Source organism: Musa acuminata, chromosome BXJ2-4, assembly GCF_036884655.1.
Source record: "Musa acuminata AAA Group cultivar baxijiao chromosome BXJ2-4, Cavendish_Baxijiao_AAA, whole genome shotgun sequence".
Classification (NCBI taxonomy): domain Eukaryota; kingdom Viridiplantae; phylum Streptophyta; class Magnoliopsida; order Zingiberales; family Musaceae; genus Musa; species Musa acuminata.
This window is the reverse complement of record NC_088341.1, coordinates 37,910,923-37,933,323: the sequence shown is the minus strand read 5'-3', so window position 1 is coordinate 37,933,323 and position 22,401 is coordinate 37,910,923. Positions and strand designations below refer to the sequence as shown.

Below are 22,401 nucleotides of genomic sequence, written 5' to 3'. Positions count from 1 at the left end.
CATGGAGGGAGAATTATAATAGCAGGGCATGATCAGTGAGGTTGTGTCGTGGGAGGAGTTGACGTCTCATGGAGCGCAGACCACATGGCGTCCACGTAGGTTACAGGTAGGCATGCGGACGTACATCTTGCCAACGTGGATGTATATCAGAGTCAGCAGTGGACACACGACACCAAAATGAGAAGCAATACAATATACTGAATGCAACAGATCTCATTCGGCGCCATGATTCAGATAGGTGGGGTCACACGGCTCTCCCCTTTCTTCTGCGCTTGGGCGCAGCACAACCCTTAGCAACAGGAGCTGATGCTCCCCAAAGGAGTTGCAGGGGCACGCGAGCTCCATGAGCCCTGGACCCAGTTTCCAGTAATGGGGATGTCTCTAAGGTCATCAGAAAAGCATTTCCTTGTCGGCTCAATTAAGAGAGGGAGAGAGAGAGAGAGAGAGTGCTGTTGTATTCTGCAGTTGTTCTTGACCTGATGTCAATGCTATAGGACTGACACAAGTCATATTGGCAATGTACAGGGTGAACCGTGGGCATTGAAGTCCTGTGACGGAAGGTAAAACAGAGGCCTCCTCAGTCATCATTTCTGTCTCTCCAGAGCAGCGAAAGTTCTCATGTCATGAGCTTTCCAAAGATGACAACTCCAAGCAGCAGCAAATTAAATGTTCTCATGCGGGTTGTGCGAGTAATCTGTGCTTCGTGGTACCGAAAGGGGACGGCCACACCTCTTGGATGGGTGCCCGCCATCGATGAGTGGGAAACAGTGCCATACTGTTTGCTGCTGCTGCTGTACGTAGTTGGGTCTTGTGGATGGCAACAATGGACATATGATCCATCAAGAGATCTCCGAGGTCGCCACAGAAGTACAGTATACTAATGAGATTTTGAGAAGCTTTAAAATCTGCACCATTCTAAAGATTTTAAGACAGCAGGAAAACACTACCATAAGATAACTTTGAGCAAAAGCATGAAGCCAAATCCATGCACCTCCAAAAGCTTTGATACTTCCATGATCTGTACCTGCAAAGATAAACAAACAAGCCTTTAGGACCATTTTTGCATTCTTACATCAGAAGGAAGGTCTTTTTGCCCAACCAAATCTAGTAAGCCTTTGTTCTCAGGATTTGCTGCTGCTTTCCAATCAAGCAGCTACCAGCTGTAGATCTCCTTTTCAGCTTTCCGGCAACAGAGCAGTGGACCGAAGAGTGAGATGTGATGGCTGGTAGTAGCAAGCATGAGCAAACTGGATAGAGTGAGAGAAAGTTGGGTAAGCTCTCATAAAAAGGTGGCAGGTTGCTTGTCATCGGAAGTCACATAGGCTTTGTTTCAAAAAGATGATACAAGTAAATCGAGAGCAGGAATCGGTGGAACTACATAATAAATTTCTGATGCCAAGTTCCTGCCTTTTTTTTTCATCTAAACAGAGCAGGACATATCTCTTACCACCTAATTCTATATACTGTTGGTCGAACTATTAATTAAATAAACGGAAATATCAAACAATTGCTCCTGCAGCTACTTCAGAAACAGAGAGTTTAGATTTGTCACAAATATACTTGAATGCAGAGTTTTATCATCCAATTTTTAGCCCTTACAGCTTTAAAATGCAACAAGAAAACTTGAAAATCTTCCTGCCAATAATAAACAATCCAAAATTATAAAGTGAGTGAAAACCTAAAGGCATTCCAACATACATGTTGCAGTTTGAACCTGTAATATCATATTGAATGAATTCTCCTGTCTGTGTGATCTGTCAATGCCTCCGATAATCCTACCACAGAATATTAGTTACTGATTGGAATATCCGTGGGCACTTTGTTGGGAGTTGATGCCCCACTAACAGACAATTACATTGGTTTTGCAAAGTCAAAGGAGCATATACCTTGGATAGATTTTCTTGACCTCATTGACCACAGCTTGGTAGTGTCTTGATCACACAGTACCTGTAATGCAATGCACCAGTTTAGTTAGCATTATACACAAGTGAATCATAAAAGATCTTGAACACCGAGCAGAAGACAACAAAGCACGGTTCCAATACTAAAGATGTTCCAACATACGATGGCTTTTCATTTCTGTCGATCATCAAATGTGTTTCAATATTGGACTGATAAAATATGAACACAAACTGTGTCAAAATCTCAAGTGAACTGGTTAATTATCAATTAATACAGGTGAATGGTGGATCGAGTATAGCTCGTCCAGAGTTGTCTTTAACTCAAACCACCTCAGTTATTTTCTACACACTATTTACCTTCAACAAATACATTTGCAGTGTGGGCAGATCCGAATTTAGGGTCTCAAGTCATAACCAGTTTGAACAGACACCAACCAATGGCAGGAAAAACTTGACCTCTTTTGGCTGAAGGATGATAATTACTTCCATGCGCCACTGGTTTTGTACTAAGCAGATGCTAGGCAAACCTTTGTTATCTTCTTTTACAAACGCTCTGAGATATGAAGCTCACAAACAACCAGATACACCTAAGCCAAGATACTGTGCAGATGGCAGGCTACTTTTGGCATCTTAAAATTCAATGTGCAATCGTCTCAATTCTGTCCGGAGAGTAGCACTTGAGATCAGAGTTCTGTGTGCCAGCATTCTAATATCCTCTCGTGAACAATCACGTGAGATGCGAACCAGTTCCCACAAAGCTCCCTCATTGATCATATCTTTTGCATTGACTTCTGCAAATAATAGTTCATAATATCAGGAAAAAGAGATGCTAGGATTTCAGTCACTACATTGAGAATATTAAGTAAAATTACCATGTTGTGCCAAGTGGCACAGTGCAAGCTCAATGTGGCGTCTTATAGGTGAAGCATCATGGTTGGCATTTTTTACGATCCATGGAAGAGCTCCATCTTCAATTAAGAGAGATACACCCACCTTATTTCCTGCAGCAAAGCAAAGTGTGACTAATTGCTTTACACTGAAATAACCAGCAAGTTTATGCTCCAAGCTTATCCGAGGCCGAAGGCACTTACTAAAACTTCCAATAAATTATTTAAACAACATGTTAATGTAAATAAACAATTCGCTCATCGTTGATCTATGACCAATGTAAACACTACATATTAACGAGAGTAAAGATAAAGATCACCTAATAATAACCTTTCAAATTAAATAAAAAAATTACATCAATATAAAAGGAACAAGGTATCATTTAAACAAGTAGAGCAAGAATATCTGTACCTTGAGTAGAAGCTCGTGACTCACATTTTGCAAAGTTTGCAATGCCACGTGCAACTTGTGCGAGAACATCAGGGTGCCCACACCTAACCATACCTAGCAAGGCTTTAATGCCACCTTCTACACTAAGCTTCATCTGTAGCTTATCTGTAGGAAACAGTAAGAGCCTCAACAATCTCAGAAGACAATGAATGGGTAGGTCATCTGGTTATCATATGATTAATGATTAGCAGTGAAAAAGTACCATAAATAGTTCATTTTACATAACAGATTGTTGTAAGCAAGATTTGGGTGATGTTGAAAATAGTCCATATGAACAAGTACCCAGAGAAAATCAACCATATCTACACAGCCAAGACCTATGCTACGAAGACTCATGTATGGTATCAGATCATATTTACTTCAGTTACAGATGAATTTCACGTCATTATACATACACTATAGGGTAACATGAATCTACCTGGTAACATGAGGTCAGAAAATTAAATTTAACCTTTCTGAGCTACATTGGGATAATCATATAATTATAGCAGCAAAAGCATGCCAGAAACCAAAATTCTGTGTAAGCAGAAAAATTGGTCAATCTTAAGCAGTCATATTGGGAATTGATATGATATCATCCTTTGACCTAATTAGTAATGCTTGTTCTTGTTATTCTGAATGGAGAAAACCTTAGAATATAGATGTTCTAAGTAGGAAATAGATACAAGTACAGAAGATTGTATATCCAAGAACACAATGACACATCCCTATGGGAAAACTTAGAAGATCACAGTAATAAGTTTGGGGACCTTTATATGTACCATTTGATATATTTATTATTTATATATGCTCCTATAGTTGAAACTGTAAGCTGCTTCTTGAAGACAGATATGCATATATTTTTATGATACTATATTGATCATGACACAATAAATACTTTAACACGGTCACAAGTCCACCCCATCAATAAGATGGGAGCAATTGCTCCAGAAAGTTGAAAGAACAAAATATCACAAAGTGGAATTCTTGATCAAATATATGCACAAAGACAGCCTAGTTATGCGTCCTTTCTATGCAGTTACAATAACAAGCTTCAAATTCCAAATTATCATGTGGTCAATAACATTTATATAAGTAGCATTAGCAGCTTGACTAAAGATTGAAAGGAAGTTAAAGGTGTCACCGTTTCCACATAGATTAGCAATGGCTCCAGCAACCATTCGAAGTGTTTGAGGGTCCTCAGCATCAGCAGCAGTCATAGATAACAAGACAATGCCACCTTGAGCCATTATGAGCTCTTGGTTGGTTTCTGCAATGACAAAAGGATTATGGAGTAGCCACAATCATGTGAGGAAGTAAAAAACGTTGACCGAGTAGGAGATCTTAATTCAAGGTTTCAGTCATAAGAAAACACTGCCAGCATATTAATCATCATACACATACCATTCATCGCAAGGTTGGCAATTGCACCAGCTGCTACTCTACGTATAGTCTCATCCTCTGAGTTTCTTAGAAGCATCAGCAATGACGTAAGACCACCAGCTTCTACAATCTTATCCTGGTTTGCTTCTGATTATAAGATGATACATTATTAATAAAAGAAAAAATACACAAAGAAAACAATTACTTAAGACCATAAAAGAAAGATCCACATAGCTAATTAAGTGTTAAGTGACAGCAAAGACACTAGGTTACGGAAGGAAACCACCAACTAAAAGGTTAAGTCGTTCAAAATGAAGATGCATTTCACCCATTTTTTCAGTTGTGCTTGTAAATTGTAAAGCACTCATCCTTTCCCATTCCCCGATTGGATTCTTTTTCCCCATGAATCATTGCACTTCATACCTCGTGCTTCGAAACCACATCTTGCTCTCCAAGCGATTCAAATTCTAAACTAAACGCTTTTCCAAGTATTTCTTAGGTCATAATTGATTAATATTGATAGAAACTATATGATTAAGGCTCCAAATGTCATTCAAACCACATAACATGTGAGAGAGATGGGAAGAATCATAGAGGAAGAAAAACGAAATTCCAGTCAAGATATGTGATAGTTTTTTTTTCTTTTTCTCCTTCCATTTTCTTTTACTTTTTTGGCTGATTCCAATCTACCCCGCAGATCTACAACTTGGGACCATGGCATATTGCAGTCCATGGGCATATACCGCAGAGCCTTTTTATGTAAGTTCAACTCAGCTACATGTTAATTTGTAGAAAAGCAGTTTAAAGATGCCAAAAAGGAGAAATAGGACAATTAATATAATAAAACAACTGCAGAATAAATTATGAAATATTCCTAAATTAATGTTCACCTTCGGCTGCCAGGTTTGCTACAACTTTCACTGCATGAACTCGAACATCATGATCTTCTGATTCAAGCAATGACAATATTTTTTGCAAACCCACTGCCATATGGAAGAACCAATTTAGAAAATCAACAAACCCAACCATATCAAAAACTATTAGCCAATGACAAGTACCTTGTTCAAAAAGTTTAGCAATTGAGGCCTTCGGTCCATTTGCTGAATCTCTAAGGTGGGGATGCCTAGCTTGTGGTACAAGGGAATCAAATCCGGTTAAGGCTTTTCCAGACTCACCTCTGTCAAGACTCCTACTTGTCTGATTCAAATAAATGAAAATGCGAGAACAGTGCTTAGCAATAGCTGGATTAAACAAGAACATAATAAAAAAGAAGTTATCATGTCAAATGGAATTGCAGACATCCTGGTATATAAAATTCTAAGAAAAAGAAATCTGGTGTGAATGTATTGATGATTGTCAAATGAAAGCAGCCAAGTTGTTAGCACAGAGAAAAGATGGTTGACATGCTGGCATTCAGTCAACAGACATCTGTCTCGACATAACCAAACATTTAGGATGTATTCAGTACCCTACGTCAACAATTACAGAGTGACACACGTCATGATGGATCAGAAGACAGAATAACAGTATAATTATAATCAGGACATTCAAGAATTTTAGTTGTCTATGCAACAACTCAGTTGATCGACTTGAATGGTGCAAACAAATTAATTTATAACCACCTACCTCATCAGCTTGAAAACTTAACTGCAACAACTGACTTCTCAGTATTGCTATTTCTTCTTCAAGTTTATGTTTCTGATTGGCTTCACTGTCCAGCATCTTGCGAAGTTTCACAATTTCAGAATTGCCAGCTGCCTAACACCAACAAAGTGCAAAACATGCAGAAGACTATTTGTTCAGATATCAGAAACTGAAAGGTCTGAAGAATCATATCAAGAGGAACCATACCTCTAATCTTTTCCAGTGTGATATTTCACATTTGAGGTTCATAACCACCTCTTCTGTAGATTGTCGCAATATCTTTTCATTCTCGAGTGACTGTCTGACTTCGACAATATCAGCTGAGCTGGATGTTGTTGGAGCCTATGCACCATAAATTAATTATAGGTAAAGACTCATAAACAATATAATAAAGAAGGCAACAGCAAAGATAATGTGTTTCAACAAAAAAAATCTTAACCAATTGTCATTAAGGTCAAGGCAGAATTTATGTGGCAACTACAACACCAATCATGCTAATTGGTCAGAGTGTTGAATTAGGAGCCTACACCTACAAAAGTCACTGCAGTACAAAGATGAGGAAAATTGAGATTAACTAGTATAAGAAGGAAAGAGAGAGCAAGGAATGACTACTTTCAAGTTCCTTCAAGCAACTCAAATTAGAACAAGAGGCTGAATGAGTAGTGTTAAAAAAATCATTAAAAGCACCAGCAAATAGACATGAGTTAATTCATATCATATGAGCCATAGAGCAAGAGGAAGTATAGCTGACTTGGTCAGGGATGGTTCCAACAATATTAGAGGAAAAAGAAAGAAAGACCAAATAACCCTCCGCAAATATAACATTAATCATCATAGCTTCTTGGCCTGTCAGCCATTTGTTAATTCAAATATGACAGGTAATTTTCTCCAATGAAGTAATCCTGACCAACAAGTAAACATCTACTATAAGTTAATGCAGTAACTAGACACAGCTTTATTGTAGAGTATGACTATGATATCACAAGGCTGTCACTTTTTAAAAACTTGTAAACAAAGAATTTGGCCAACAAAATTGTGCTATCATCTTCTTTTTTTTTCAATTCATTCCATGCCTTTCCCAAACCATTCAATGTATTCATCATACTATTCCATTGGTTATTGGTTGGACATCTGAAATCACTCCTATAATATGGATAATAATTGTTTATGATACAAGTGGTACTTGTACATTACATGAGTTACCAATTTTGTATTTTCTGAATGGAGCCAGGATAATTTATTTTTATTTTTACCAAGTCAACCATGAATTCTCCTAATTGATCCCCAAACTAATTGCATTTCTTGTATTCTACATATGCTTTAACCAAGCTTTTACCACACAGTATACAATAATCAATTATTACAGAGGCCAATAACAAAGACAACAGTATCTGAAATTGTTGTATAAAAATGTGATAGAAATTCAAATTAGTATATCCCTTGCTGTTACATGCCTTTTCTAGACACGCATTCTGATGTTCTACTCTGGCTCTATTCACATTAGCCATCCACTTCTCCTCAAGCTTCTTGATTGAGTCCATATTGTCTTGTTGGTACTTTAGCCTCTCATTCTACATAAGAAAAAAGTGAAAAATGAAGAATGACTCACTAGTCAATAAGACAGTTTTAAGGCCACACCAAGTTAAAGAATGAGGCTAAAACTGGAGCCAGCAATTAGTCCAGATAATTTTCAAGGATTGTACTATCAATTAATATATAAAACCTGGTAAGAGTTCACATATTGTAACTACAAATGGTAGCTGCTGTTTCCAATTAAACTAATCAGACCTTTAATAATCCTAGCAATGATCACACATCTCACTTGGATAAAGTGGGAGTTGAACCCTTTGATTGATTACAGGATGGACTCTATTCTGAAGATGAATGTGATTTTGTAATCCGCAGTTCTAATCCTCACATTGCTGGAACAAGTGTCCATGACAGGAACTTCTCCCTCAGCTGCTGAGACATGGATCTTCAAGGAGGTTTTTGAGTGGGTTAAAAAACTAGGTTGCTTTAGGATTTGGATTTATTGCAACTCTTTGACCTTGATGAAAATCTTTAAAATAAAGCCTCTTCTCGAAGATACAGGACAATATTGCTGAGTGAAGCCATATATGGAATTTTTTGTGCTTACAAATTTTCATATGGTTAATGTGAGGTCAATATTGCCAAATTCCAAATGTACACAATACCTTACCTGATTGTTACATGTGGCTGGTTGTTGTCTGAAGTCAAATTTTAGTAACTGATGATTACATTAAAAAAAACCATCACAAATAGTGAATCCAAAAGCAAGCTTGTAACTGTGACAAGCTGACAAATGTGACCATCAGTGATGTGCAACATTGAGATTTAAAGCTTCATGTACTTGTGAAATCTTGATTGACCTAAATATTAGATCGAAATTCACAATTAGTGTCCAGGCGCTACAATTTACAAGTTAAATTTTGTTTCCTGTTTATTATCACCTTCGTTAGAGGATAACAAAGGGACAAAAGAAAAAGTCTACAGCACAACAGGAAATGCCACTTTAAAGGCAACTGAATTTAAGTTAATATCATAAAGGACTTGCGTATCAGTGGGTTGACTGATAAATCTAAAAGCACACCTCAAGAGTGTTATTGTAGCCTTTTTCAACTTCAGCAACTTGGCTGTCAGCTTCTGTCCTTATTCTCTCAATCTCATCTTCAAAATCTTTTCTTTGCCTTTCATTCTCTGCCATTAACTTATCAAGCTCAATATCAAGCCTCCTGCACAAGCTTTTATAATCAAATTCTTCCTTTAGTTTCACCATGTTCTCCACCTTCATTGCCTACAACGGAGACAAATCCAGCAAAAAATTGCTTCTTAGGACAAAAAATAATCTATATAGCAGAACCACTGGTAATCGGTGTTTCTGAATGTAATATTTATCGCACAAAGATTTAAAATAAGTTTTTTGAGGCAAAGCAACAGCAACATGATTTGAGAACCTTACTCTTTGTCCAAACATTATGGTGCTTGCAGTTTCTCCTCTATGGCGAGGAGATGGACCAATAGTCACCACTAACGAAGTTCTTGCACTGCCTGTAAGATTTTTATATGTTACTAAAAAAGGATAAACGGAGTTACTTCAATAACAATATACAAACTTCAGTTAGTCGTCATAGAAAATCCTTACAATCAAGTTACAATTTAATCAAAATTCAAATTTTTAGCTTTCTAAAATCAGGTTTTCAACCAGACTCGTACTATTAATGAACAAGAGTATAATACAATCGAAGCAATTGGAAGTCAGAAGCAAATAGTAATGGACTTCAAGTTTCAAGAATCACTAAATAATTGTGTTGGGCATCATGTGTTCAGGTATTATCTATTGGTGCTTCAGCTATACAATACTCTCAAAACCCAATCTTCCACACATGGCTCAATCAATCATTTGTAAGGTTGACGAGAAAGGATACCACAAAAAATGAAAAATTATGATCATATGATATGGAAAAGGGCAACACTTCAGATATATACTTTAACTGGTATGTCCCAGAAAGCTGTTAAATCTTACCTCCAAATGAATCTCGAAGCAGTCTTGTCAACTTTGAATCACGAACTGGAACATGTGGACTATTTTCAGCAAGTGCATTAATGCATTTGCCTAAAGCACTTAATGATAGATTAATCGACTTTGCTTCTTCTAGAGTATGCCCCTCACTTCCTGTGAACAATGTTGGCACCAAAAAAAGCATCAGTCATGATATAGAATATCCATCACATGGAAGTGCATATGTCCTTTGGTTCTGACCAAACACTCCAATTAGTTACAGGAATAGAGAACCAGGCTGGTTATGTAAAAATTATACTGAAATTTTATTCAATTTCTTCTGACTATATCTGATACAAGTAACAAAATAAAAATATGAATGGATATGTGACGTGTGCCCATCATCATTGTAACAAACACAAAAAAATACATCCAGGATGGTAACTATTTAGATCACATGTTAACAAGCAAATGAACATCATACATGGAATAATACATTGTCCAAAAATCATTTAGTGCTGTACAGAAACTTAAAGAAGCATGTAAACTTCCAGCACCTCTGTCAAATAAAGTGGTGAATCTTCTCTTTGTTATGTGTGCCGGATTTTGCAAACTGTGAAAACTTTTAAAGCAATATCAATATACATTGTTGGCAAACTGATGATGTTCAATATATTTGCAAATATCCAATTATTTCAAAATGTTCTAAATCATAGTAGTGAGACAACTATATTGAGAACATGTGTATCTTCTATACATTTTCACTCTTGCCATGATATACCCATTTCACCTAATTGTTTTGCTTTCATATTGTCATACTACACCCATATCACCTAATTGTTTTTATTTTATGCAACAGAGTTTGTCAAATAGAAAAAAGTGATCACATCACCTCCGATTTAGCTGGATAGCTGTTCAATCATTCTCCCTAGCTGCCTTCTCATTCTCCTCGTTGTTGAAGACCACATGGGTCTTCTCCAACAAGCAAATTCTCCTGACTGCCACAACCAGAAGATCAATGGCTAGTGAAATTCCCTTTTTCAACTTTCTTTCCCTCTCACTTCTTTTTATTACTTACAAACGATGATACACCAATAAATATCTCAGATTTAAATTCATAAAGTTATGGAATGATAGATCTAACTAGATTAACATTCAAGAAACTTAGAACTTATGGAATGCATCTTTTTTACTTTGTATTCCTGCATTTTAGCTTCTTTACGTAACCATCACTATGTTCGACCATGCCGAGCATTTGCATCGGTCAAGCATACTGTCATTAACAAATGTGGTGTTGCTGGGGAAACATAAAATTCTAGGATATATGCCAAACAGCAAGCAAGATATTTTTAATATAAGGAACAAAATTTCACAAGAAATTTATAGGATATCTATACCTGACTTATCAATCCTCTCTGAACCGGCAAGATCCACAACAACAAGTTTGCTTTTTCTAACTATGGGCGGTCTGAAAGATTTGACCAAGGTGGAATTAGTACCATTCTCACTGGGAAAACCATGATCTGCATCATGTCTTCCCTTAAGTGACCTCTTAACATGGACCTGGCACGATGCAGCAATAGTTATTCTTGAAGTTTCAGTTACCACCATTAGAAGTTATCAAATATATAAAATATCCACTCACAATTAGAATAGCATGGCTCCGAGATGACTCGGTGTTCAGCTTTGTATTAGCAGCAAAACGGTGCACTTCTCCTAATCTTAAGAGCTCCATAAAGCTTTTTTGATCTCTAATATCTACACTGGTAGCCCCTGGTAGTGAAACATCCCCTGTCTTTGGATCTTCTATGATGGCAATGTTGTCATTTGCAGGAACAAGAAGGTCCTGTATGCTTTCCATGTATAACTATAACAAACCATAAATACAAATGTTAGCCCTCTGATGCAAGGTCACCTCATGAATGGATTTAGAAGTCTGAACAAGCTGCATATCAAGCTTTAACTATTTTTAGGGTTCCCACTTCCATAAGTAAAATCATGTAGCAAACCAATGACTATTTTATCTAAAAAAGAACCTGTAAATATGATACAGAAACAGAATCGGTCTCTGGAGATGTATCTGCCAAAATGTCTTCCATTGCACGGACCATAATGCCTCGTGCTGCAGTGTCTTCCTCACCAAGCCTTCCAAGAGTATAAGTCTTTCCAGTACCCGTCTGTCCATAGGCCATAACTGTACCATTATACCCTTCCAGAACACTCTACATTAGAAATGATTTCTCATCATGAGCTGCAGTATCAGAATGCCCTAAAAAAGTAGTGACACTAGAATCATCTATTGATGATGTCATTGCAGTCTAAATTGAATACAGCTAATCCATCAAGCAAGAGCAAGAATCTCATCTGTCTATATCTAGCAACATTGGGAAATATGTGTTTGCCAAGCAAACTACACTCACCAAGCTACAACAGTGACTATAGCAGACCTTAAAGCAGAAATACTTAAGATATGCAAAAGCAACTATCCAAGTTTTCCATTGAATATATCAACAGGCAAGGAAAATGCTGTATATTATAAGGAATTAGATTGAATAGTAAAAAGAAAAAAGAAAATATCCCAATTGTTCTAAATGTCCAATTAAGAACCTAAGTATATGTGCCAGGAATATAAAAGAACACAAATTCTGTAAAACATTAAATGTACTCCTTGTAAATGATGCAACATTAAATGTACTTATCAGAATGCCCCAATCTAATTAGTGAAAGTTATCTTGGTTTAAGCAAGCAATTGATATAAATTTTCCTGAAATAAAAAATATGTAGACTCCAACCATCTAATGGAGTAAGATTAGAATAACACGCTAGGTTTCAAGTATTAAACACCAGAAATAGAAAAAGCTTCAAAATACCTAGCATTCTCTTTTATTACCACAACCTATATCAAGCACAAAGAAATCCTGGTCATAAAACAAATTATGGCTCTTTGAAAAGCTTCTTGTGATGCCAACCTAGAGCTAAGGTGACAATGTTGTTAGGAAGATCTACTCATGGAGATATTTTAATTAGGAAAAGTTATTTTAATACCAGATTTAGAGTCTGAAATTTGACTATGCATGTTTAGTGGGAGAAGAAATAGCAAAAAATTATCTGAACTGAGAGTATAGCATTCCATGTACTTTTCTCCTGTCTAAAGGAGATGAAAACCTTTCTTCTCAGCCTTTGGGCAGTGGAATGTTTAGATGGATGGACAAAGTAGGTTCCATCAAAAACTTGGAAAATCCATCATAAGAGAGAAAAATGCAGGTGTCTTGGTAAAATACAGTCTGTAAATGTAAGACTAATGCAATACCAACCAGCAAAGCTAGATTATGTAAGAAAAAGTAGCATAATGAGTATATTAACAGATTTGATCACCTCTAATCATATGCAATACCAAGCCCTAAAAGTACATTACTAACAAGAATTATTATCCTAACTAAATCATAAATGATCATAGTGTATGGCAAGAATTGCATGTGCAAGCCATGCCAACTATGCTGTCTAGTACATGGTACACGAGCAAGGTAAGATTCCATAGATAAAGTAAACAAAGTTATGAAATTATACCTAATTAATTATTCATGGCAAGAATTTGAAACCAAGTTTAAGATTGATCTGGTGTAGCGAACATGAAGTAAACTGGAAAAAATCAAGTGTTAGGGATGTGTATCATATGTACCTCCACAACAGGTTTTGCAACAACTTCATATACACGTTTTTGTGAGGCAAATTCTGTCAGCACTTCATCAAATTCATAGGTTTCTGACTCCCAATTGTTCTTGCGGAGCTTTAACCTTTTAAGCTGCAACCCAGCAAAAAATAAGAATAATAAATGACACTATCTGTAAGCTTCAAGCTTCCACACAAAAGCAGTCACAGTTACATGAAACTTTCAGCAAGCTTATATAGATGTCCAATATAAAACAAAAGGAATATGTCAAGAACCTCAGGCTGCAATTCAACACAGTCCGCAAAATCTGCATCTGCTATTGTTTCCTCTGCATTTCTAGGCCGAAGTCTTACAGCCACTCTAACTCTTCCAGGAACTGTCAAGGACATCAAAGATTATCAATTCTTTAGCAACTTGAAAACAATACAGAAAGGACTGACAGAATACTTATGTGAAACTAACAATATCACGGTCACAGCAGTATGGAACTCTTTTCTCATTTGGACCATTCTTCTAGTTGGGGAATTTGATAGACATTTGATGAATTAAGAAAAGAACATGTTGATTTCACGTTCTCTGGTATAAATGAAGGCATCTTTATTCTAGTTACCATAATCCAGATTCCAAACTAACCATAAGCCTTAAGTATCAGTAATAATGCACATATTCACTGTGTGAAATAAGCTATTCTTCCATCAGATATCGCTTCCTTCCCCTTGGAAACATCACACACATCATGCAAGCGGGATGCCACTCAGCAACTTGTCTTGCTGATGACATTAAAATTGAATTTAATTTTGAGCAGGACTCTGACTAAACCTAGATTTTTAATCAATGTTCATATTTGAAAATCAAAACAATAAAGAAATTTCAAGTGTCAATGATAATCATAATCCAAACAAAAAAAGCTTGCTTTTAGTTTCAAATGCTTCTCACAATTTTCTATGCATAGTTTCCAGAAAACATCCTATTTCTTTCTGACAAGGTGATTGAGCAAACAGCCAAGAGTAATTCATTCCTTCATTTCTTTCTAGATCACTTTGTGCACAATTGCATCCACACCACCCTGAAACCTCCCTATGTGCCTTTACACCTTTAGCTTTGATCTGAGATAGCTCCAGCAACCTACACAAGCTTACATCTGAGGAGAGGTGATAGACAAACTCGTTACACATACAACAAAGAGATAGGACAAATAGCGGCTGTCCATTCTTCAATGAAGTAGCCTTTTCTAAAATCTCACTGTTTTGTTGCCACCAGTATACGTCTTATAATATTGCCCAGAAACTTACAGTTCTAAATTCTACATGTTGTCCGGTAATCTAACTTGACAGCTCTAATGGCCGGTTCCTTGTCCAATTCGTCGAATCTAGAGCATCTGAAGGAGCAAGCTGTTTAAGTGGGTCAACATCTTTGAATCAACCAATTTGAATCAACCAATTTGCGACCCTTATAGAATCAACCACACATGAGACAATCACAACATCTTTGAATCAAAAGTCTCAACAGCATTTTCATTCCCAGCCGAGCTATTCAGATGCCACAACCCGTTCGTTAGCCTGCCCAATCTGCATATAAATCTATTTGCAAATCTTAGTACACCTCTACTCAAACACTCGCAGCTCCACGCTCTTCTCCTATGCCGCCACGGGCATAAGAATTCAGAATAGTCCCCCAAGCAAGCAGGAAACAGAGATTCCCAATTTATGAAGCTTTCGAGTATACAAGCATCAACCGCAAAGAACGACATGTTGATAGGTTAGGGTGAATTGCCACTTTAGGCTAACAAAAATGCAGCTCAAAACAGTAGCATGCACTTATAGGGGAAAAGCACAGACTAAAACACAGATCAATGCGCAGAATGTACGTGATCTAAAAGGACCTCAGTGTGTGTGTGTGTGTGTGTGTGTGTGGACGAACCTCCAGCATCGCCGCCGGCTTTGCCGGCGGAGGCAGCGGCAGGAGCGACGGAGCCGCCACGACGAGGGACGGGAGCGGCGGAGGGCCTGGGCTTGGCGGAGGGCTTGGGCGTGGAGTAGGCAGTGGAGGGGGGCAGGCGGTCGAGCTTGGAGGTCGGTTTGGGGCCTCCGTTCCTGTAGCTCCCGGAAGCCATCCCCCACCGTCGATCGAAGTAGGCCAAGAAGCAGAAGAAGCCCTCGCCTCTTCTCTTACAACGTAATGCGGTACTACTTCCTCGATCACAACCGCCGAGAAGCGATCGGAGACGAGAACGAGAGAGAGAGAGAGGTTCAAATTGAAAGGCGACCGAAAGGGTAAAGAAAGGATGAGTGGGCTTTTGGTGGTGAGCCCACCGAGGTGGGTGAGAGTGGGGGAGAAGCAATTGGGGCCGCAATTGAAGTTCGGTTTTTATTTGGGGCTCTGCTTTTCATTCACCTTTTCCCTCGAACTTTACCTTGTTTCTGATTGGTTGCAGCTTTTTTCGGGGTCTCGCTTTGTCCCCTTAAAAGCTTGTTGGAGCGGGCACGGGCAAAGAGTAGTGAGACGGCCATGGAGCCCACCATGGTGGGATGGGTACGTGAACGGGTACGACAATAGTACGATCACTACTTGATCATTATGATCATGTACCTCATCATCATTATCAATATCAGTAGGTTTCAATGACTCATTAAGATAGTCCCTTCTTGGAACTGAGCTTGCACAATTTTGGTTTTTTGTTTGGATGAATTCAAAAGAGGTGAAGAGATTTTAGGTTTCAATTACTCGAAAGACCGAGGATTTAAATTTTTATTTAATATATTTTATTTGTGTATAAAACATTGATCGTATCAAACTCTATCGAATTCATTTAATTGAGGATTTGAAGTATCATATGATATATCTTTGAAATGTGCTAACTATCGTGGCCGGTAAAAGCTTTATGATATCATCATAAGTTTATGGGATCAATTCGAGCGTTCATCACTTACTCTTCTAAGTTTATGGGATCAATACGAGTAATATCATCGAGATTCGCACAAAGATAAAGTATTATAATAGCTTTTGTTTTGATTAATCTGACTCATTTAACATGTTAGTATCATGATTAAAATAAGATGATATTTAGATATTAATCGGGCTAGAATTCATAATCAATCGAGACTTAAGACATTTGAAGTCCAATCAAATCATGGATGATCAATCTAAACTCGACATGTTCAACTCAGATAAATCAAGAGGTATACGATTTTATGAATCATGTCATATTAACTTCATCACATCATGAAGATGTGATAATCATCCATGACACTAATTTATTTTACTATATTTTTCTATTTGAAATCTTTACATCATAAAAGAGATAAATTTCAAATGTATAATAATAATAAACTTATAATACGGTTTAAAATCAATAATAATATAGCATGAATCTTATACACATCTTTTATTCTATAGCTTTAATAATGTAAACTATATATATATATATATATATATATATATATATATATATATATATATAGATATATATATATATATATATATATATATATATATATATATATATATATATATATATATGACACCCTAAAGACTCCCAATAAACTATATTCGAATCGATTCAACTATCACCTATACATATCCTCATGCTAGGAAGGAGCTCTCCATTGCTAGTATTGTGGTTCGAACGTCGCCATGAGAAGAAAACACCAACTTAAGGTCAAGAAATTAAATACACGTGATACAGTATCATTGAAGAGATAGAGAGAGAGAATATGATATTTGTGGTCGGCAAAAGGAGGATGCGAGGCTTGGATTACCTAATAACAAGCCAACATCAGATCTCGCAGTCCATCATTTTCCTACAAGCAAAGAAAAGGACGAGGTTGGCAATCAGTGGAAGTAAGTTCAAAGGCGATCAGATCTTGCATGAATAAGAACTTGCACTTCAGATATAATAACTTCTTGCCAAAGCATCCACTGTTTCACTACCATTGTGATGGCAACTCGCTGCCTACAACCAGATGGTGACCCAACACTTCCTTTCTCGAGAAACACTAAGGCTAAAGATGCCATCTCGATCTGTTTCATGACATGCTGCAAGCCCACCCAGTGTCTTGTTCTGTCACAAAGATGAATCAGAAGAGGTTGCAGAATTCGAGGAATCGCAACAAATCTTTTCCTGTTGTTCTTTCACTTGAAGCTGTTCTTACTGTTTTCAGTCAAATCTGTTCTTACTGCTCTTGTTGATATCTTTCGAGCAAAACAGCTGACCTGTAATGCTACTGCCGCTGCATCCGAGTTCATCATGTAGTCTGAGTAGCGCATCGACAGGTAAAAGCTTCTTTAGATGTCAGTGAACTCAAATTTACACTGCAAATTGTATGTGAAATGGGGTTTATGACATATGGCTGGTTATCGATATTTCATCGATATGTTCACACATATCAACCTTTCGTCATCATCAAGCTGATACAATCACTTTTAGTCGAGATGTTCTAAGCAGTCCAATTCTTCATCTGCTCTGATCATACCTCTTCATGATCAAGTCCTCTCCTATGGGACTTACTGGTACTTGTATTCGATATTCACCTCGGTAGTATACAGTTCCTATATACTGATGACCAAGACTTTTATCCAATGTAAAATTTGATGCACGCATGAAAAACCTGTCTCTGTGATACCATGTCATTCACTCATTGAATCCACAGTTTTTCTTATCGTCATGTTGTTCACCAAAATGGAGCTCCTAGTAGCTCTCTATCATACCTCTATATGATCTAATTCCTCACGATATTGACTAAGAGGCCAACTCAATCCTATAGAGCTTGTCATGCTATATAACTAAGAAGCCAACTTAGCTAACCATTACCCTATGACCTCTGAGTTTGACACTACGTGATCATATAACAAAAACCACAAAGAACCTTGAATAGATCGGAATTAATATCCATGTAAGATAATTAGAAATTCACTTAACAAACTCACAGTTCTATAATTCAGATCAAAGACAGGTATGAGTAATCAGATGTTGTTTCTTCTTATCATTGACTGGTAATGGCCTCAGCATCTGCTTCACACGAGCAATCTTCCAAACACTTATTATAATTGGACCACGATCCAGAAAGCAAAAAAGGAACATTTATTTGGTACGGTGAAAGGTTCTATCAAGTTAGCTAATCTTTAGGTATGATGAGGATCGTTTGATGATTTGTTTCTAGTCTTTAATGCAATGATTTGGGGATCTTTCATGGTATTGTTTATTGAGAGCACAGCAAAAGAAACGCCTTTACTTATGGAGAACAAATAGCCTGTATTTGACTTCAATGAACAAGAATGATTCTTCGTTTTTCTTTTTTAAGGTTTGATTTGGTTTGATTTAAATCATTGATTAAAATACTTAAGTTAAAATTAATAATAGATCAATATTTATTTTTCTCATTTTATTTGATTTAATATGATATATATATATATATATATATATATATATATATATATATATATGAGACGTAGTCTATCGGTCTTTTCCTATTAAACACATTATCTAATATTAAATGTGACGACTTTGACTTGATAAACTAATTGATCTATTAATTTTATTTATTACTTAAGTTAAAGTTGATGATAGTATACTCATCATACCCTTATAAATTAATATTAGTCTTGTCCACTTCATTTTCAATATAGGACTAATCGAGATATTACAAAAATTTAAATAGAGAGACTAAGTATCCATATGTTAATATCAAATTTAATTGTTAAAACAAATAGTTTAGTTTTTAGAATCATATTCTTGAATAGATTGTTAGTTGAATCCTAAGGTGAGATCTTGACTTGGAATCTCAAGGAGAGATTTTTAAATGATTTAATTGATGATTTCGATTCCAAATCAATTATTTCGATTCCAAACTAATTAAGTATGATAAAAATAAAAAATTACCATGAAGAGGGTATATAGTGGTTAAATTATCTAATTTTAAACACAATAAACTTGGATTGGAATCTTGATAGCATTGTTTATTTGATTAAACTTTTTATAGTTTTATTCTTTTCTGTATCATTTATTTTATGTGATTACACTCATTATAATTATATATATTTTTTAAAAAAATTAAACAAAATTATTTTTTAAAAAAATCTTTTTTAAAAAAATTAATTAAAAATTAATTTAAAAATTAATTATTCGAACCAACACAGAATCAGCAGTTTAGTTTCGATTTCTGATTTAAAAAAAAATCAAAACTAATGATTTCAAAACCAGAATCAATGGTTTCGAAATCGCGATCAATCGATCGAGGAATGTACTCTCAGAGAATTATTGGCACAAAGCCCAGTCTGCCTCAGCTGCTGAAATTTGTGGTAGAACTCCAAAATGGTGACACACAACCGTAGAACAGAGAGAGAGAGAGAGAGAGAGAGAGAGAGAGTTCACTTGAGGTTGTATTGGTTAGTCTGACATATCGTTTTCCTTATCATTGTCCTTCCTCGACTACTCCTACGTACGTCATGCTGTCCTCGAATGACAGATCCGGTTCAAGGTCAGACATGACACTTGCAGTCATGCTGTCAATCTACGTACGTGAATGACTGCTGCATGTACTTAAACGCGCCCTTAGATGTTGGTAAGTACACATCATTTACGTTCCTTTACATGAATCGGTGTCATCGGATTGCGATATTGTCTACAGTATCGCTGTGTGTTTGTCTCATTTCACTGGGCCTTCTCTGTGATACAGACAACTCCTTTCCCTCTCGTCTTGCTACCGATACCTCTTGACATGCTTGTGTTGTGCCTCAAAGAATCGTCCGTTTTGATTCCTGAATCGGTGGTTTTGGTTCTGTCAAATTAAGAATCGAAGGTTTCATATGGTTCTGATTTCAATTCGAGTTTCAATCATCTGTTCTAATTAATAAAAAGAAAAAAAATATATATTAGATTTCAAGTTTACGTTTTAATTATTCTCTCTATTAGATATTGAAGACTTCAGCTCACTTCTCTGCCAATTACAGTGGTGTTGAGAAAGATGACGAGTAACTTTCTGTGTGAAGCAGTAGTTGGCTTGCAGTGACCTTAATGGGACCATCTGTGGTTCCTATGGAGGAAACTTTGGGAGCAAGAGTAACATGGCATTCATGTGCAGTGCAGAATCGTGCAGTCACTGTCACCACAATTACATGATCCATTTCCCATCCATTGCCGCTCCTGGCAACTGCATTCTGCTTGCTGTATTGGGGTGTCTCCCTCTTCCCTCTTCCCTCTTCCCTCTTCCCTCTTCTCCTTTTTCTTGGCTCTGTTCTTGCTAAAGATGGCAAGCCTTCAAACCCTTGAATCCATTAGTGTTTAGTGCTGAGGCTAAAGCAGGTCTGCAAGCACTGCAAGAGTCCAAAAGTGCATGCAGCAGTGTGTCCCTCATCCGGGATAAAGCACAGGCGATTACTCTGCCCACTAAAGATCGACAGTGGGCTGGCGGAGCCACCACATGGCTTCTGCTATTGCCGTGATGACACAACCCGCACCGTGGGAGAAGTACCCTCGAGTACGGCTCATCGCTCTTTCTCTCTCTCTCTCTCTCTCTCTCTCTCTCTCTCTCTTGGGGTTATCAGAGAACTTAGCGAGAAGGAAGGTTCCTACATGTTTGTTCTGTTGAAGTGCACACAAAGTTAGTGCAGAAGACAAGTCATGTCGTGGCTTCTGAGAAGGACGCAATCAAATGGTATTCGGATTAGAAACTTGGCATAAAGTTGGAACCTTTTGTATCATCAGATCTCGAGCCTAAACGATGCTTTGAGGTGCAACACAGGCAGAGCTTACGGTCATCTCTTACCTCATGGCGTTGCAGTGAAGGAGTTCGGGTGATTAGTCCTTGGGATGCATGGGCGTGTGGCACGCACAGGTGAACCACGTCAGGTCATCACGGCCACTGCGCATGTCGACCCCGCACGTCCTTTTGCACGGCCGCAGCACCCAACTGTACCCCTCCCTCTTCCGTCCTCTGCGTCCTTTCCCTTCTCACCCCCACCGCTTCACATGCTCCTGTCCGTCACTCTCCACCTTGCCTAGATAAATAACCCCCCACCCTCGTCTTTCCTCCGCCACAATCTCAACCTTCCTTCCTCTGTTTCTGCTGCTCCTGGTGACGAAAAAGGGTAAGTATGGTGGTCAAGAAGCAGAGCAAGCTGGTTCAGACTCAAGTACTGAAGCAGATGCTGAAGCGGTGCTCGAGCTCTGGGAGGGGGAAAGGGCCGCCGGTGGACGTTCCCAAGGGCCACTTCGTCGTCTACGTCGGCACGAACCGGAGCCGCTTCATCGTGCCCATCTCCTACTTGGACCACCCCCAGTTCCAGGGCCTCCTCCGCCAGGCCGAGGAGGAGTTCGGCTTCCACCACCACATGGGCCTCACCATCCCCTGCGACGAGACCGTCTTCCGCTCCCTCACCTCTGCGCTCAAATGACCACCTTTTTTGCCATCTCCGACGTGCTTGGGATGGATTAGTGTGTATACTACATGGCGTGCCGGTCGCGCCATCCAACCGTACGCCATAATTTGTTGAGGAGAAGAGGAGAAGTTGCTCCTCTGTCACTGCAACACTCTCTCTCTCTCTCTCTCTCTCTCTCTCTCTCTGTCTCCCAAGTATTGTCTGCTTAGAACTCTGTTCTCTGAGTTCTTGCAGCAGCGCAGCTCAAACTTCTGCTTGATGCTAAGAACCAGAACAAGTTAAGCAGTAAGACATGAACGATATGGAGTGTAGTGTGAGATCTACGGTTGATTCACAGTAGAACAAATTAAGTGTAAGTTTTGGAGCGTCCTCTGTTGCTCAATCCGAACAACTCTCAAACATGTATGAACAGTGAGTTGTGATATCACCTTCAAGCTCGGAAATGGCCCATGCTTTGCTAAAGCTAGACATGGCCATTGCATCCGCATGTGATCTTTGGCATCTACGTGCTTTACAGATTGCCAGCTTGTGAGCTCTCTGCAGTGGTCTTTCCACGAGATCAAGCTCTGTCAATTCATGCCTTGTAATGT

At 37.9% G+C, this 22,401-nt stretch overlaps 2 protein-coding genes across 6 annotated transcripts; one reads left to right on the top strand and one right to left on the bottom strand.

The window, feature by feature from the left end:
* Nucleotides 1-434: 434 nt before the first annotated feature.
* LOC135610711 (kinesin-like protein KIN-UB) lies at nucleotides 435-15,711 on the bottom strand. Of its 5 annotated transcripts, XR_010486293.1 has the most exons (23): nucleotides 15,356-15,710; nucleotides 13,711-13,811; nucleotides 13,445-13,567; nucleotides 11,802-11,987; nucleotides 11,411-11,632; nucleotides 11,163-11,328; nucleotides 9,790-9,939; nucleotides 9,226-9,314; nucleotides 8,857-9,060; nucleotides 7,700-7,816; nucleotides 6,453-6,587; nucleotides 6,228-6,359; nucleotides 5,660-5,798; nucleotides 5,492-5,584; nucleotides 4,623-4,748; nucleotides 4,363-4,488; nucleotides 3,201-3,344; nucleotides 2,774-2,902; nucleotides 2,259-2,692; nucleotides 1,887-1,947; nucleotides 1,699-1,775; nucleotides 1,100-1,247; nucleotides 435-1,024 (listed from the first exon to the last, which is right to left on the bottom strand). XR_010486293.1 is itself a non-coding variant. In XM_065105541.1 (19 exons), the coding sequence occupies exons 1-19, from the start codon at nucleotides 15,546-15,548 to the stop codon at nucleotides 2,532-2,534; spliced, it is 2,736 nt and encodes a 911-aa protein (XP_064961613.1). In that variant the 5' UTR covers nucleotides 15,549-15,710; the 3' UTR covers nucleotides 2,046-2,531. The 5 variants fall into 5 exon arrangements, 2 of the variants coding, with proteins under 2 accessions (XP_064961613.1, XP_064961616.1); XR_010486292.1 differs by having other exon boundaries at nucleotides 1,699-1,947; XR_010486291.1 differs by having other exon boundaries at nucleotides 1,100-1,947.
* A 5,734-nt stretch (nucleotides 15,712-21,445) lies between these two features.
* LOC103997134 (protein SMALL AUXIN UP-REGULATED RNA 12-like) lies at nucleotides 21,446-22,109 on the top strand. The gene has a single exon (XM_009418318.3). It carries the CDS (start codon nucleotides 21,527-21,529, stop codon nucleotides 21,824-21,826), a length of 300 nt encoding a protein of 99 aa, XP_009416593.1. The 5' UTR covers nucleotides 21,446-21,526; the 3' UTR covers nucleotides 21,827-22,109.
* The last annotated feature ends 292 nt before the right edge of the window (nucleotides 22,110-22,401 follow it).